At 27.3% G+C, this 19,108-nt stretch overlaps 1 protein-coding gene across 1 annotated transcript; it reads left to right on the forward strand.

Moving 5' to 3' along the window:
* Positions 1 to 877: 877 nt before the first annotated feature.
* LOC113367653 (xaa-Pro aminopeptidase ApepP-like) lies at positions 878 to 14,500 on the forward strand. Its single transcript, XM_026609240.1, has 11 exons — positions 878 to 985; positions 3,954 to 4,122; positions 5,930 to 6,265; positions 8,161 to 8,357; positions 8,478 to 8,618; positions 9,005 to 9,132; positions 10,731 to 10,880; positions 12,412 to 12,541; positions 12,778 to 12,955; positions 13,796 to 13,971; positions 14,369 to 14,500. Exons 1-11 carry the CDS (start codon positions 878 to 880, stop codon positions 14,498 to 14,500), a joined length of 1,845 nt encoding a protein of 614 aa, XP_026465025.1.
* The last annotated feature ends 4,608 nt before the right edge of the window (positions 14,501 to 19,108 follow it).

Below are 19,108 nucleotides of genomic sequence, written 5' to 3' on the forward strand. Positions count from 1 at the left end.
TTTCTCGGTTACTTTAAATAATCAACTAAATAAATAAATTTTAAAAAAATTGTATTAAGTACACATATTCTAATATAGTCAAATTTTATAAAAAAAAATCTATAATACTTTTAGAAAAAATCTAACAAATAAATTAAACTTAAATACAAAAAACAAGTAAGTATATAGATAAATCTAAATATTTATTTTTAATCCTAATTTTTGCTTAGTTAGTTTGAAAATAATTTAATTTTAGCGAATTACGTCACTAAATAGCATTTAACTATTTAGAAAATAATTTTAAAGGTACAATTGATAATATTTGTGATTAGTAACTATTTAATAAATTAGTTAGTTAGTATAACTATATATTTATTAGTAGGTACTAGTAAAAATCTAATCAAGTTGGAATAATACGACCTATATTTAAGTTCGATAATGTCCATATTAAGGACCACCTTAATATATACATATGTATGAGTGTATGTATGTGTGTATATAATATTTATTTATAAACAGTTTTTATAGAATGTACATATTCTAGTCTGTACTTTTAACATAAGTTTATTTTATTTTAAAAAAACTTACAATTAGGCATTGCTCACGTACAATATATTATATAAGCATTCATAAAATTAATAAAATAAAAATATAAATATAAAAAATAAATTAATAAGTATTATATGTGACAAAAAATGACATACATCAAATTTTCAGGCATCTGTCAAAAGTTACAAAATTTTAAATTTTTCATACAAAATTTAGTGTTTTTCATTGTAGTTTAATAGTTTTGTAAAATTTTCAGTACTTTAATTTAATTTTTTATTTGTTTAATTTTTTTAAATAGTTCTTTAAAGTTTTTAGTTTTTCCAAAATGTGAATATTATTTTTATCAAAAATGGAAACGACAGAAATTTTAGAAAAATTACGAAATACGTTTAAGGAGTCGAAATATGTAGGTGAACCTATACAAGCGTATTTTGTACCCGATGGAGACCCTCATCAAGTAATTAAAAAAAAAATACTAGCAATAAATAAATATTTATGTATTTATCAAATATGAATTTTACACAAATGCCGGGTTTAGTAAAAAATTTATAAAGCAACATAACTTTTTTTTAACTTGAAAAAACGATTTTTTTGAATATTATTTTAAGGGTTTAACGTACAAATCGTCGGACTTGATTTTATCGGAAACATAATGAATTTAATTATGATATTTTTTAATAATAATTTTTATTAGTGTAAAAACTCTTTTATGAAGTATGTATAATTACAAAACCTAGGTAATTATGTGTACATATTTTTTTTTTCTGAAAAACTAATATTTGTAACTATTTACTACCTTTTTGCAAGGTAAGTCAATAATAATTTCAAAACTGATATAAGTACTTTAATTTTTTATCATTTTACATTTCACAAGTAATTAATAATTTCTATATCGATTTTGATCTATTTAAACATTATTATTTGTTGAACTATAAATTTAAAAAAAAATGTTTTTTTGCGAGTTGGCATTCAACTAATACATTAGCCATATACTAAATTACATAATATCTAGCCAATAAATCATAAATAAATAAAAAAAAACTGAAATAATGGCACGATTCAAGTTGACGAACAAAATTTTACGCGCACACTTTAAAGCTCTAAACTAAAAATGATTTAGTAATAATTATGAACTTTTTATGAAATATTTATAGAAATAGAACGTATATAATTACGTGTACCTATTTTTTAAAATTAAAGTGCAAATATTTGTAGCTATTTGTTACCTTTTTGCAAGGTAAGTCAATGATACATCCAAAATTGATTTTTTAGTATTTTTGTTTTTTTTTTACGTTTAAATACTGATTTTTGCATATTTAGTAATATGCATATAGTGTTTAAGAATGTATATTAAATGGGCACTAATGTTCTGAATGTGTATTAAATTTGCACTAATATTTTCACTATTATTATTGAGTCGAGCACAATTTTTCCCTTGACTGGCGTTTAACCGGAATCGCCGGACTCGATTTTATGGGAAAACCAAATAAAGCTAAATTTTGTAAAAATAATATAAATTTTATACTAATAATATAAATCTTTATTTATAGCATTTGAATAGTATAAAAATATTATATTATGAATAAAATCAAATCAAATAATTTGATGTAAATACGTGATTATAACATTTGCGAATTTATATGAATTTAACAGTTTCAATTGCTTTTTTTAAAGTATACTCAGTTAGTGTAGAGCTTTATGATCTAAGAAAATGATTTTAATTATTTATTTTTTCACAAATTTGCTAATATTTGATGTAAATGATTTTATACAATTACATAAAATTGTTACAAAAATTTTGTCTCTAGTTTTTTAATAAATTTTAAAGTTTATCGAGTTTCTGTAGGGCATCATGATGTTAGAAAATAATTTTAATTATTTAGTTTTTTATATATTTGCTACATATTTAATTTAAATTAAACAAACCGTATTAAAGTTACTAGAGTTGCATTAAATATATGCGGAAGCAAGTTTTATATCAAGAAACGATTTTCATGAATAGGTGTATTTATAAATCCGTTTTGAAGTACAACGATTATTGTAAAGCACTAATATCTTAGAAAAACTTTTATATTATTCAATTTTATGCAAATTTTCTGAATATTTCATTCAATTCAGACAAACCATTTGAAGTTACAAACGATTTAATAAATAGATGTAGAGACGAGTTTCATATCAAGGAGAAAATTGTTTAAGTTTTAATAAGGCGTTTTTATAAATCTATTTTAGAGTAAATCAACTTGCTATAGAGCATTATAATGTTAGAAAATTGTATTCTTTATTTAATGCTATATAAATTTGCTAAATATTTCATTTACATTAGAAAAACAGTTTAAGAGTTACAAACTATTAATTAAATAAATGTAGAGATGAGGTTCATATCAAGGAATTTTTTATTAATTTAATCAGATGTACTTATAAATAAATTTTAAGTGTAATAAGTTTTTATATGGCAAATAAATATCAGCAAATAATATAGACAATTTAATTTTGTATAAATTTGTCGAATATTTAATTTATTTTAGACGAACTGTTTGAAATTCACAAGGAATACTGTAAATAAATTTGGTTTCCAGTTTACAATTTTAGTCACTCATAGTATTTTATTAAATCAATGCTGTAGAACATTATAATGTTAGAAAAAGTGTTTTTTATTTAATTTTGTATGAACTCTTCTAAATATTCGATTTATTTTAGATAAATTGTTCAAAAGTTACAAGAGATATAATAAGTACGTTCAGATACCAGTAACCATCAAATGAACGATTTTTGTCAAATAATTGCGTAGGAGTACATTGAAAAATTCAAATTAAAATATATCGAGTTGCTGTAGAGCATCATAACCTTAGACAATATAATACTTTATTCAATTTTGTACAAATTTGCCACATAGTCCAATTAAATCAGACAAATGGTTCAAAAGTTGCAAGAGATATATCAAATAAATGTCGAAGCAAGTTGCATTAACGACATCAATAAATTTTCATAAGGTGTCGAGATAAATCTATTTTGAAGTATACCAAGTTGTCGTAGAGTACTAACTTCTTAGAAAGAGTTATTCATTATACAATTTTAAACAAATTTGCCAAATATTACATTCAAATTAGACAAAGCTTTTGGAAGTTACAAGAGATACAAAGTCGAAGCAAGTTGCATTAACGACATAACATTAATTATAAAAATAAATTAATAAAATACTAGAATAAATTAATTTTAAAGTATACCGAGTTGCTGTAGAGCGTTATAAACTTAAACAATATTATACACAAATCAATTCTCTACAAATTCCTCAAACAATTTGTTACAATCAGACAAACCTTGTAGAAGTTACAACAAATACAATAAATAAATACACAAAACAAGCTACCACTTTTACCCAAGTTTTTCTTAGCCTAATTTCTCACCAAATTCATCTTTTTTCTCAGACCGAATACCCTAGTAAAATGTACGAACGTCGTCACTTTTTGACCAAATTTACCGGATCAGCAGGCCAAGCTGTCGTGACGGAAAAAGACGCACTTTTGTGGACTGATGGAAGGTACCATTTGGCGGCCGAGAAGGCTTTGGACGCCAATTGGACGCTCATGAAAGCAGGTGAAAAAATGAAAAAAAAACATCTAGGGAATGCTATACCGGTACACCGGTATACCGAATTACCAGTAAACCGCTCGATTTTTCTACGGTATTTTTACCGGTTTTTATCTCAAAAATACCGGTATTTTCGGTATTTTCACATAAGCGCTTTTTGATACATAATACACTAAAGTCTAAATTTCTCGGAACAAATTTATCTTTAAATTCCATAATCGCATAAACAGCTATATCTTCAAGTGATTCTATAGGATAAACAAATGTCAGATATTATCTCAACTCGTCATTAAACTGAATATTTATTGCTTTCCAAAGGGCTTCATATCGTGTTACAATAAATAGAATTGGACTGATAGATAATGATGTTTGTTTCATCTTTTGTAAAAATGTAACAGTTTTTTAAGTGACATTTGCCCCAAAATATTTTATATCATACAGATTACCCCTGCGTAATCTTTATTTTTTTCTAACTTTATACATAATAATTATGATAATTACTAAATATTTTTGCTTTTACTACAATTATAAAATATTATTTTTCGAAAACGTTTCGAAGTTTGAAATACTATAGAAGATCACATTGTTTTAAATAACTCAATTATAGTAACTTATTATTATCTCGACAAAGAATCCGATCTTAAATTAGTGTAGAAAAATTATTTTTTTAAAATATTTGAGATTATGCTAATTTAACACATCGGATACAGACAATACAGTTTATTATAATAATGTAATATGATATTTTATGAGTTTTTGGTCTTTCTTACTCATGAGTTTGTTTTTGGTGAAAAGCACTCAATATACTCGATAGTGATAATGAATTAATTAAATTGGATATACTTTTGTTAAATTATTATTTAAAAAAATAAACTTAATGTTTTATTTTATTGTTTTTATCGATTAGTTGAATATACATTTTTTTTATATTTGTACTAGTAACTTTCAATTTGGTTTACGTTTGTTTAAGATAATAAAAATACCGGTAATTTACACCGGTTTTAAAATGAAAAATCACCGAAATACCGGTATTGAAATTTTCCATCGGTATTGCATTCCCTAGGCACAACTAGTGTGAAATTTTCAAAAAATCGAATTTTCAATTTTTCCATATTTCGATAGGTTATACCTTTAAAAATAACATACCAAAATTTTAAATCGATGTGTTAAATAGTTTTTGAGTAACAGCCATTTAAAGAGTATATGTATAGTATATAGTATAACGATTATATAATCTTTAAACGCGTTCTTCTCGAAACAGCATTTTCCGAATTTGCTGCAGCTATTACTCAAAAACAAATGATCCGATCACTATCATTTTTTTTTACATGTTCTATATATAGTTCTCCGTAAAATGAACCATCGATTTTTTGATCGGATCAAAAATCGAATTTTGGCAGTCCAAAACGACCAAAATTTGGGTAAAATTCGACTTTTTTTTAAAAAAAACGCCGTCATTTTGTCATTTTTTGTTTTTTTTCTTTATTGTAGTTCATTTTACAGACAATATTATCTAGTTTAACGAGATTTTTTTTTTAAATTTCATCCACGTAGAAGGCCGGAATCACTGCAGCAGTGAAGGGCATTTTTTTTGTTGCGCCGTTGGAGATCGACGATAACTCAAAAAATATTTAATTTTTTTCTTCAAAAATTTTACTATGTATTCTTAAAACATGTATAAATATATGCCTAAAATTTTGTAATGATTGATAAAGTATGTTTTTTAATATAAATTCCCAAAAATCACCTATTATTTAGGCGGTTACACTAGTTGTGCCTCTTAAATCTTTCACCCTTTTACCCTTTTACACAGGTTTACCAGAAACTCCAAAAATATCCGACTGGTTGTCCAAAAACCTACCAAAAGGATCTAGAGTTGGATTCGATCCAATGATTCTGCGATATCGTGAAGCAGACTTCATCAAACAAAAATTGGCGACTTTTGGTATCCAATTTGTGCCAGTCGATATTAATTTGGTAGACGTCGTCTGGGCCAGTGATAGGCCAGGGGACAACCAAGACAAAATTTGGCCTTTGGAAATGGAATTTGCAGGAAAAAGCAGCAGTGATAAAATTGCAGACATCAGGTGCAAGATGAAGGAGAATGGTGTGGATTTGCTGGTGGTGACTTTGTTGGATGATATAGCATGTAAGTGGTTAAAAAAGGTTAAGTAAAACTTCTTTAGGCCCGACTAGGGTGTAAATCCGTACAAATGGAACGCCCGAACTGTTTGTCATTCGCTCTCGATGATATCATTTCTATACGAGTCGATTGTGATTAGTGGTCGTGTATGTAAATAGAGATCTGTCGTTGTATGCGTACCGGGTATCAACAAGGAAATCGACATAGATAAATAAAAAATTCAAAGTTACATCATAGTACAAATCTTGATTTAATGATAAATACTTGAATCAGAAGAATATTTTACCCTGTTCCTTGAAAATAATAAAACAAATTAAGCATTTGTGCCGTGTACTAAACGTAAGTTTATTGATTAGAAATTATTTCTACATTATTCGTAGTTTCTATGAATCTTTGAAGTTATTGAAATGAAAATTTTTTTTTAGGCAAGACAGATATTACAGATGTTCAAAGAATGAGATTATATTGCCAGGGAAAAAGTAAAAAAATACAAGCAATCAATGAATGTATGTTAATTTTAATTGCATGAAGTTCTTCAAACACAATTGTTACAGGATGAGTTAATTTGCAAAAACAATATTTTTTTAGGCGTTGTTTAACATAATCCACTGTGTGAACGAATATTATAGAATTTATTAATCAGCAATTTCTCTAATGAAAGTTCATTTCTAAATGCTAATTACAATGACAAACCGATCATGTCATATTTGAAGTATGACTTTAATTTCATTATTAACTTCCCGTAGGGTAGTTATAGTAATGGGCCGAAAATCGAAAATGAAAATTTTGCATTTGTCGACGTTTTGAAGGTTTCTGAACATTATGGCATACCTCAGATAAAATGGATGTGTGTGTATGCTTGTGTGTGTGTTTTGTATGTCCGCATTTTTTCGTCCACGTTTTCGGGCGCACCGATCAACCGATTTTAATGGTTTAAAAAACATTCGATCCTTATTAATAGGGAGATGTGCAAATTAGTTTTTGGCAAAGTCAGGCCCGGTCGTTACGGAGATACGGAGCAAAGAGTGCAGAAAATACAAATCGAGTTTTTGAGAGAACGGAGTATCGGATTTGAATGATCTAAAAAACAATCAATTTGTAATGATTGGGGGAAGAGATGATTAGTTTTTGGCAAAGGCAGGTTTCGTCATTTCGAAGATACAGAGCTAAATGTGCAAAAAATTGCAGTTTTTGACTGAACTAAGCGTCCGATTTGAATGATGAAAACTTTCTGCTTGTATTGACAAAACAATTGCTTTTAATATAATATAATATAATAAAAAAATTATTACATCTTTTTTTAATTTTCATATAATTTTTGTAATTATGGATTAAAAAATAAAAAAATTACCCAGGCTAAGCACAGTCTAAGTGCCACTCTGGTACAAATGTTTACCGTTTGTGCGTTTAGACTTTTTAAGTACTGGTGCACTTTTCCAATTTTGTGAAAACTGTTGAAAAATGTGAAAATGCCGCCAAGCCAAGCACAGTATAAGTGAAAATATCGCACAGAATTATTTGCAAATGCGTTTAGACTGTACGGACGCACTTTTTCAATTTTATGTGAATTAGGCAACTATTTTTGTTTGAAATTGAATTCGAAATGAAATGACTAATGTTAATGTTCTGGAGATTGAACTGAATTAAGTTATGATTTACATTTGATTATCTCAGATATTACAAAAGATAGCAAAAATAAGGAATGTTGCAGTATTTGTAATAATATATTTGAAAAAAATTCTTTAGTTTAAAATTTCATCACGATATTTGCCCTAAGGCACGATGCATACACCACTAGTTTTAATAAATATTTCAGTTGTAGTACATGAGTGTTTCTTATAAGAATGTTGTGTATGATATAGCATGTAAGTGGTATTTTTTTACATATTTTTTTTATCCAGGGTTGCTCAACCTTCGAGGTTACGACATCTCCTGTTCGACAGTTTTCTACAGTTTTCTGTTTTTGGCAATGGACAACCTCATTTTGTTCATCAATAAAAAGAAGTTGGATTGCAAAGTCTTAAGTCACTTCAATTGCGAAAATCTCAAAGTCGATATTCGACATTATGAGTGTGCCAAACAGAATTTAGAAGAAATGGTAAGTACAAAAAAATTTTTCTTTAAGTAAAACTTCTTTAGGAACGTTACAGGAGATAAATTAAAATCATCCCGTTGAATTCTGGGACACCTTGTACACATATACCTATTTCTATTATAGATTCCGTGCATTTCTGGTAAAATTTGGATATCCCCAAATTCGAGTTATGGACTTTTTGCAGCAGTTCCAGCAGAAAAAAGATTCACTATGCCAAATCCCATCACTCAAGCGAAATGCATCAAAAACGATGTCGAGGTCGAAGTAAGATTAATAGGCAAAGTGCCACTTACAACTAATTCCCACTAATCTCTAACTTAATTCACTACAATACACTATTACATGCTATACTAGTTTCCAAACAAAGATTTCCACACCGACACTATGCAGAACGTCTGTGGAAAATTCAATTTTGTATTGAAACAAGTATAGTATACTAATTTCCATAACGAGATTTTATCACACGTACCATATAAAATATCTGAAAAAATATGGTTTTTGGTATGGAATTTAGTATAGTTCACACTTTTTAGAGTCAAGTAGGAAAAAAGATAAATATAAATAAATTTATCAATTCTTATTGATTAAGTTGATTATATGTATATACATATCACTTACAACTAGTTTACAATTTTTTTATGAATTTTTAGGGGATGATCAACGCTCACGTCAAGGACGGAGTGGCAGTTTGCAAATTTTTTGCATGGTTATATGAAGAGATGCCAAAAGGATGTTGTACTGAGTATAGTGTTTTATCAAAATTGGATCAGTTCAGAACGTAAGTATATATATATATATATATATATATATATATATATATATATATATATATATATATTATAACTATTCATAATATACGTTTTGACGTTGTATTATGTCAAAATTTAGCACTTGTTTATAAAATTTTTTACACAATTTTACAAAAATAAATACAAGACAACTAGAAGATATAACATAGAAATATCAATATATACCAAAACAACTAAAATTGTTTACAAAATTAATTGAGATGATTGCAATTGTTGTTATATTAGCTTATAGTTTACAATATATATACAAGAGAATAATTCTTCATAGTTCAAAGTCAAAAAATCCAAATCAATACAAAACTATGTATTCGGAACACATTATTAACTCAAATCTTCTTTTAATACTAATAATCATAATGTGCTGCATAAAGTAAAAATATGTGATTCTTGGAAATTTTCTGAATTTGCTTTTGACAGTTAATTTTTTTTTTGTCTAAATAAACGCAACTTTTTATTGCTTATCAATAAATACAAATAAGTTAGATAAAATACAAGAACCACATATAATTATTATTAAACTAAAACATATGTTTATAATATTATTCTTCCATTTTTTGTAGATGTATCTCTAACCTATTTTTTTCTTATCTCATTATATAAGCAAGGGTGAAAGGGGAGTGATGTGGCAAAACGAGTTGTTCATGTTTTGGAGAAACGAATCATAAAACAATATTTCGTCATGAAGTGTTGATTTTTTTTTTGAAAGTACAGATTTTAAAATGGTTTTTTAATTTTTTTACAAAACTAATTTTTAATTAATTGCACATTTATTATACTATATATATAATTTAGATTTTTTTATGTATCGCCCTAAAACAATCTCAAATTAATATATTTCATATTAAAAAGAGGACTGTACTGACTAACAAATTAAACCTAATTATAAGATAAAAAAGTAATAAATAAAGAACTCTACCGACGAGCAAATTAAATATTGACCTAGAAGATGATAAAAAAACTCTACTGACGAGCAAACTAAATAATGACTTCAAAAATAAATATGGAAGTCTACTGACGAGTAGTCTTAATCTTAAATGTCAAATTAAATATAAATTTTGATATTAAGAAGAGGACTCTACTGACGAGCAAACTAAATATTTAATTCAAAAATGAAGATGAGACTTTACTGTGTAAATAAATGCAACTTTGCCTTTTGAGTCATCATCATATTATCAATTATTTCAATAAACAATCTTTCATCTTTTGATGGTAAATTTTTGTTGATTTTGATTAATTTTTTAACTTATTTATTTTATTATGTTTCATTATTATTATTTATATATTTATACCCTTCGTTTTGAATTTTATTGTTTTTGATACTGTGTTTCTGTATGAAGTAATTTTCCATTTCGTTTAATATATAAATTGAAACTTTAAAATTTTAATCGACACTGTTTTAAATTTGTGTTTTATTTTATTTCTTGGTTTTTATAGATTCTTTGAAAATCAGTTAAATAAATAATGCTATTAATCTAGGTGCTATTACTTTGAAATATATGCATACTTTTATATGATATTATTAAAGTTCTCTTTAATTTTCATAAAAACTTTGTTTATATTTTTTTAGGGAGCAAGAAGATTTTATTAGTCTAAGTTTTCCAACGATTAGTGCAAGTGGCCCGAATGCGGCGGTCATCCACTATCAGCCCACTCTCGAAGAAAGCAGACCCTTATCATTCTGTGAAATTTATCTTTGCGATTCTGGAGGACAATATAAGTAATAAACAATAATCTATTATCATAAATAATAATAATAATTTATAATATCCAAAAATTAAACAAAGAACACACTGAACTTGCATGCACATATCCATAACTAAAATAATAGTGTGAAGGATGATATTTTGCTTTAAATATTGTTTATGTAAATTTAGATTTTAAAGTATACTAATTGTTGTATAGTTTTGGTGCTAATTAATTATTTGAAGTTGATTTTTTTGTGACCCACATATATTTCTCTAGTTCGATAATACTGAAGAAACGAATCTTGGTCGCCCACAAAACGCTTTCGGATGCCCGCATTTAAGATTTTTGTTTATTTATTAAAATTTATTAAAAAATTATATCAAACTATTAGAAAATATTATGCAATACTCAATTTTGCACAAATTCTTGATACACATCATTTATATAAAACAAACAGTTCAAAAGTTGTAGACAATACTTTAGAGTGACGTACTACCCCAGCAAGTTATGAGCCATTGAGATTGTAATATTCAATATCGCTTTTTAGGTATACGAAGTTGATGTAGGGCATTATCGTGTTAGACAATTTTATGCAGTATTAAATTTTAAACAAATTTCCCATATACGTTATTCATATTAAACAAATGGTTCAAAAGTTGCAGCCATAAGTTAGAGTGACGTATTGCCTTAGCAAGAAGTGAACCATTAGGATTGTACTATTGAATATCGTTTTTTAGGTATACCGAGTTGCAGTAGGGCATTATGGTGTGAGACAATTTTATGCATTATTTAATTTTGCACAAATTTGCCATGCACATCATATAAATTAAGCAAATAGTTCAAAAGTTGCAGATAATTATTCATATTGATGTACTAACCTGGCAAAATATGAAGCATCAGAATTGTAATATTTGATACCAATTTTTAGGAATACAGAGTTGCTGTAGGGCTTTGTGATGTGTTACAATATTAAACTATGTTTAATTCCGCACAAATTTCTCATACAGCTCATCCATATCAATCGAATGGTTCAAAAGTTACAGACGATGAATAAAATCGATGTAGTACAATTATAACACACTAGGTTTCATTTAGCTTTATTATTGTTCTTTGTAATTAAAATTGGGATTTGTTCTTAACTAAAAAGATTCTAACACTTTTTCAAAAAATAATTATAAAAATTCAAATACTTTAAATAATTTACTACATTTCCTTAGGGAAGCTTATGTTGTTTTTACGATGTTCCAAGTCATTCTGAATCGTTGACCAATGAAATTTAGAAAAGAATTGTTCTCATTTTTGCGAAAAATCCAGAACCAATTTAATGCATAGATCGTAAAAAACATTATTTAGCAATCAAATTTTGGAAAAAAGCAAACTAAACATTTTAAACAAACAAACAAAAAAATTAAACATTTTATCACCACAATTTGAAAAGCTAGAACTTTTGTTTAAATCTTGTCTGTAAAAATAACTATTTACTATATATTTAGAATAATATGTCATATAATTAATTATTATCAAAATGCCACTTACACTAAGTTTATTATTTTTATTTTCAGAGACGGTACAACCGATATAACAAGAACAATACATTTTGGAAATCCGACTCCGGAACAAAAAGAAATGTTTACAAGAGTCCTTAAGGGTCAAATTGCCATCAGGACCTTGGTCCTGCCTAAGGGATGCCCAGTAAGTAATAAATAAATAAAATAACAATCTTAAAATACCTAATCATAAATAAAACTAGTATAAATAGATTGCAAACACTGTTGCTTCACCATTACTTTAATTTTAGTTGTCTCCAATATCCACAGATGGCGCCACCAAATTTAGCACGTAAATTTACCTTTAGGATTAATTCTAAGATAAAAGATCTCTCGTCTCTTCAATTTCTTATTTGATATGACAAAAGTTTTTTTTTCTAGGGTGCTAGATTTGAAGGGTTGTCCCGTCGATATCTCTGGGACGTCGGCCAGGATTTTCTGCACGGCCTTAGTCACGGAATAGGAAGTTGTTTGCAAGTTCACGAATATCCTGGAGGAATTTACAGGACACAAATGGACGACGATCCTGGGATGCTGCCTAATATGTTCTTGACAAATGGTAAGCGATAGTACAGTTATTTAACGCATTTGCTGCTGCGCACGCACATGCTGCGTGAGGTAATAGAAATAGACTTATTTCATATATTTTGGTACAGTTTTCAGATAATAAGACCTGAAATAGGTTTTTGACAAATGGTAAGCGATAGTGAAGTTATTTAACGCATTTGCTGCTGCGCACGCACATGCTGCGTGAGGTAATAGAAATAGACTTATTTCATATATTTTGGTAATGTTTTCAGGTAACTTGTCTAGAAATGATTTTAATTGGTTTTAAACCTATAATTGAAAGTTAGTTACAGGCGTAGGTTTAAGCAATGCAAAGTTGGCAGTGAATGTGTTAAAAATTCAAAATTGTAAATTAATATTAGATTGGTGGGACAATTGGAATTTAAATTACGTAAAATATTGCGGTTTGATCTTCAATTAATATTGGTAGAAGGTTTGATAAAAATTTGGTGTTTTTCAGTAGAAAGTCTCTTGGTATAATTTTCTCGATCAAAAATATTAGGATAATTTGCTGCTGCGCACGCACATGCTGCGTGAGATAATAGAAATGGCAATTGAAACAAGTTTAGAAATAATTTTAGTTAGATTTAAATGTATAAGAATGTTGGGCACAGGGGTAGGTATGGCAGTGAATGTGTCGAAAATTCAAAAAATTTGAATAAAGATTGGATGTGATAGACAACTTGAATGCAATGCTTTTAGGAGTGTTGATAAAAATGCAGAGATTTTCAGCAAAAACTTTCTTGGTATAGATTTCTCGATAAAAAATATTAGGATAATAATTTTCCAATATTTTTTTTATAATTTTAGTTTATTTTTTTTATCTTTTTAGAGCCTGGGTTTTATATGGCAGACGAGTATGGTATGCGAATCGAAGACGTGATGCAAGTAGTGTCTGCCGAAGTTCCAGGCGACTTTTTTGGAGTCGGTGCCATCAAATTCGAAACTATAACCATGGTACCAGTCGATAGGAAGTTGATCGATTTAAAACTGATGACACGAGAAGAGGTAGGAAATTTTTATTATTATAATGATGGAGCAAAATTGTGAAGTTATCTCGAAAACGGTTGCATCAAATTTAAAAATGTTAAAAAACACGTTGAGGAGCAAAGTACAAAACTCGTCGTAGCTAAAAATCTTGAACCAATTTTGGAAACTTATTCGTAGATATCATTTGGGAATCGTGCTAGATACTAAAAGAGCAAAATTGTAAAGCTATTTCGAAAACGGTTACTAAAAATCTTGAACCAATTCTGAAAACTGATTGGCAGATATGATTTGGGAATCATGCTAGGTACTGCCACTTGCCCCTAGTAGTCTTACAGTTTTCTCTTAAATTTGACATAAGGCACATTATTTCCTTATTCCTTATCCTGAATCCTTTCTATCCTATTTTTTTCCTTAGATCGACTGCATAGACAATTACCATCGAGAAGTGAGATTGTCAGTTGGTACAGTTTTGGAAAAATTAAAAGACAGAAAAACTTTCGAGTGGCTCATGAAGGCTACTGATCCTTTGGAATGTGAATGCGAATGAACAAAAAAAAAATAGGAAACTGACAGTAAAAGGAAAAGTCACATGATAATGTAAAAACTGAGTTTAGTGCCAATTAAAAAAAGTTACAGAAAAATAGGCAAAATTGGAAAAATGGGAAAAAATCACAAAACGTGAACGAACAGGATGTCAATGAACAAAAATTAAGAAAAGTGCCAAATAATGGGAAGAAATGGAAAAAAATATGTTACGTATAATAGCTTATATATGTCTTATTTTTGCACGTTTTTTTATTTTTAGTAGCAATACAATTTTGTTTTAAATTTTACATTTTAGTAATAAATATCAATAAGGGACATTTATGGTTTTATTTATTTTTATTAGTGAAAATCTTAACAGTTTGCTAAAATAATGCAAACTACAATAAATAAAATAAATACACAATAAGTATAAAATAAGTTTACATGTTTCAAAAAACAAACAAAAATACAATATCATAATAATTAATCAAATTTAGATAAAAAAAACATTTGTATAATTTGTACATTTGTAATATTTAGTATCTCTTAAATATAAACTAAAATATATATTAAATAAACTAAATAATTTGAATTACCATTTTTCCAAAGTCAATATCATTATTTGATCAACATTTATATAAGAAAAAATTTGTAAGACTTGACTGTTCTCATACAAAATAAATTATCTAGATATAAAAATACCAAAACTCTGAAAACATAAAAGAATACTACGATTACAAAAATATCTCTTGTTTTATTCAATTGACAACTCCGATTACAAAACAAAATCACCATACAAAATCTTAGTCGGTCAAAAAATCCAAAAACAAAAACCAAACCATTCAAAATTCAAGCGAAAAATTCAGAAAGTCGAAAAGATCCCAAAAAAATTCTTAAACAAATTTAAATCAATGGCAAATTCGACGGAACACCAGACACCAATTACAAACAAAAATTAAATATAAATATAAATATAAAAAAAAAGAAAATTTAACACAAAATTTCACATAAAATTCAACATAAAAGCCGACGCTCAATCCAACCAAAAATTATTTGAAAAAATTTAGACAAAAATTGACAAGAGCATCATCAAAAGAAGAAAAATTATTCGTCCAAGACTTTGATCAAAGTGGAACAAGTCAAGGTAAATAAATCGCAATAATCTGCTCCAATGATAAATTTACCAAGATACTTTGTACTTTTCTGGGAATTCTTCCAAAAGTCCTACTTTTTGGCAAACTAACACTGAGGCAACATATATCTTAGTTTGAACAACTTGTGTTAATTAAAATCCACAAAACATCAATGATTATTTCGGATTCTCGTCATTTGAAGGTGCCATCAGGTTTCATCAAATATCATCCTTAAGAAAACTCTGTCTAAGAAACTTCAGTTTTGTCCAAATTTTGGAATCATTTCACACAAGATCTTAGATTCCGATGTAAAATTATAAAGGATTCACCTGCAAATCTTGATGCACATCTAAAAGATCATTTCCCAAATGTTGCCACCATTTGGTTGATGTCTTCTAATGTAACCAAGATATAATAGGAGCCTTTGATGCCGCAAAAGGTGTTGAAGTTTTCCCAGGACTATCGGTTCTACAAACAAATTTGGAGTTCCAGGCATTTTCACAACTCGGTGCATATTCAGAAGATTCTTTTCCATAACTACCGGCTTTTGGTAAAAGTCTTCTGAATTGAAGGAACATAAAAATTGCTGCTTTCGGACAAGTACAAGACTATTTTGATGGTACCCAAGAATTCATTTCAGGGAGCTTCTAAAACTTTACTAGCTCTTGGTGCACGTTCTTCATAATTGATTCTTTCCTGCTGAAAGACCTTGAATGATACCAACAATTAAATTGGTGCTTCAGGACGAGTATTTTAGTTCAAAGCCGAAAGCGCCAAAGATCCTCGAGAACAAGCTTCATCAGCAAAAAAAATTAAAGTTTCTATTACCACCTGCCACAAATATCTGGGAATCTGGAGGGTCTCGAAGGCTTGCAGTTTCTGATCCATTTTGAGAAGCTCTCTCAAAACTTGCTACACATGTAAAAGATTCATTTACCTCGATCTGCAGCTACTGCTAGATGTCTTCAGATGGAACCAAAAACTTAAATACTGGTTTTGAACTAGTGTTTTGGCTCTCTGCAACAGATGCTTTTAATACTTTCTAGAGACTCTTGTTAATTCGATGGAGAATACGGACCAGTATTGGTATCTTACCAGGATCACTTGGTTTTGTATCATGTTTATAGCACCAGAAGATTTCAAGACTTCCAGTACACATATAGAAGATTTTTGTCCTTGGTCTTCGACTTCTGGTAATAATTATCCGATTTGGCCCACGATCAAATTGCTGTTTCTGGACAAAAGCAAGTGTACCAGTGGCTAAAGTCTTTTAGTATTTCCAATGGCTTATCTGGATCTTTGCTGATCAAATGAGAAAAAAACAGGAAACATCGATGTATTTACTGCTACCAGTTGGTGTCTGAATCAATTTTTCTACAATTGATGATGGATGGATGAGTAAAGGATACTGGATGATACTAGGTTTTGCACTATTTTTTTGCTAAAGTTTGTCCTAAAATTTAACAGAGAATAAATATTTGGTTTTTGTATTTTCAGTTTTTAGTAAAACATCTTGTCAAACTGTATTTTATAATTGACAACTTTCAGAATTTATTCAAATAAATTTATTACGATTTTTTAGTAAATTTAAATAATTCAAACAAAACAAATGTATCTATTTAATTTTCTTACCTTGGATAAAATAATTTTGAAACTTAATAAATTTTTTACGTCATGATGTGAAATTAAATTTATACTTGATAATTTTGTATTGATTTTCTAAAATTTTGTCGTTTGTTTAAAACCAAAACAGATTGCTTAAATGGTGCCAAAAATTCTGGAAAAATAAAAGCAATGCATTTTGTTTTACAAATATCTAGTAGGTCCAAAAACAAACGACTAAATTGCATCCAAAATTATATTTTTCTAAATTATCAAATGATTCTTTCGAAAATTTTCCTAATAATCAAAATTTGATAAAATAAAAACATAAAATAATTTATTCAGACATAAAGTGACTCAGAATTTATTAATACTAGATTTTTTTTGGATTTGGGTGTTTTTTTTTGTTGAGTTTCTAACTCGAATATTTTTGTAACTTGACTGTTCATGTGTTATAATGTAATGTTAAAAAGTCGATAAATTTATCATACAAATTACAAAAAAAATGATTTATTACCAAAATAGTGCTCTAAAACTATTAATTCCAATATCAAAATTATCGATCAAGATATCTATCAACAATTAGAACAAAATTCAGATATTTTTGGCACTTGACTGTCATCGAGTAAAACCTTTTGGTAAATTATGAATAAATATATTACGTACATGATAAAAATATAAAATTGGTAAAAATTAGCTTTGAAATATTTTAATTTAAAATTTCCTCGAACATTAAGTAGATCAATTCAATCAATCAATCAATTTATCAATTCTTTATTTTTTGGATTGATAAAAAATATACGGAACTTGACTGTTTTTAACGTTAATATTATGACAAATCATAAATAAATATATATACTAAATAATAATATAAAATTTTCAAAAATTTTCTTTAAAATATTTTTAATTTTAAATTTTTTCGGGCATGATAATATTTCTTAAGTAGATATCCATATATCCATATATAAATTTCCTATTTTTTAAATTTGATAATAAAAACTTTTTGGTATTGACGTTAATATTATGACAAAGCATAGATAAATATATAAATTAAATATTAAAAATATAAAACATATCAAAATTCCTCTTAAGATATTTTCAATTTTAATTTTCTTGAACATCATATTTCATAAGTAGATGTAATTACCCATATATCAATTCTTTATTTTGGATTAATAATAAAAAAAATTTGGTATTGTTTTGAAGTAAGATATTTTGCTAAGATGAAACTAGATATATTATCTGAATGCAAAAAATATAAATACAGTCAAAATTTACTTTGAAATATTTTTAATTCTAAATTTCCTAGGACACCAATATATTTCATAAGTAGATATCATCGCACATATTTTAATTCTTCATTTTTTTATGGATAATAAAAATGTTTTGGTCTTGTTTTGAAGTAAGATATTTTGCAAAGAGGAAGCTAGATGTATTATCTGAATGTGAAAAATATAAATATTACCAAAATAGTACTAAAAATATTTTTAAATTTAAATTTCCTTGAGTAATAACATATTTCTAATCTTAGACAGAAATCGATCAAAAATAAAATACTTGAAGAACTTGACTGTTTTATAAAAGATATTGATAAATCAAAAATAGATTATAAGAATATAAAAAATGCAAATTACTTCAATACTCATCGTAAAATATTTTTAATTTTAAATTTCATTGAATTGTAACATATTTTCTAATATATATTGATATCGACCTATCAATAATCAAATTTTTGTGGAACTTGACTGTTTTTGTATAAGATATTTTGACAAATCATAAAGAAATATATTATATAAATGCAAAAAATATAAATAATGTCAAAATAGTACTAAAAATATTTTTAAATTTAAATTTCCTTGCGTAATAACAAATTTTTTATAATCGTCGACCAATTC

This window comes from Ctenocephalides felis, unplaced genomic scaffold (assembly GCF_003426905.1).
Source record: "Ctenocephalides felis isolate EL2017-DRISC unplaced genomic scaffold, ASM342690v1 CF-g0.4_SCAFFOLD_01170, whole genome shotgun sequence".
In the NCBI taxonomy this organism is placed as follows: Eukaryota; Metazoa; Arthropoda; class Insecta; order Siphonaptera; family Pulicidae; genus Ctenocephalides; species Ctenocephalides felis.

Bases quoted from the DNA above. Each gene is read 5' to 3' on its own strand.
- LOC113367653 (XM_026609240.1), top strand. From the start codon at position 878: ATGGAAACGACAGAAATTTTAGAAAAATTACGAAATACGTTTAAGGAG. The intron at 6,266-8,160 runs GTAAGTGGTTAA...TTTTTTATCCAG, and splicing joins TTTGTTGGATGATATAGCAT to GGTTGCTCAACCTTCGAGGT. The intron at 10,881-12,411 runs GTAATAAACAAT...TTTTATTTTCAG, and splicing joins GATTCTGGAGGACAATATAA to AGACGGTACAACCGATATAA.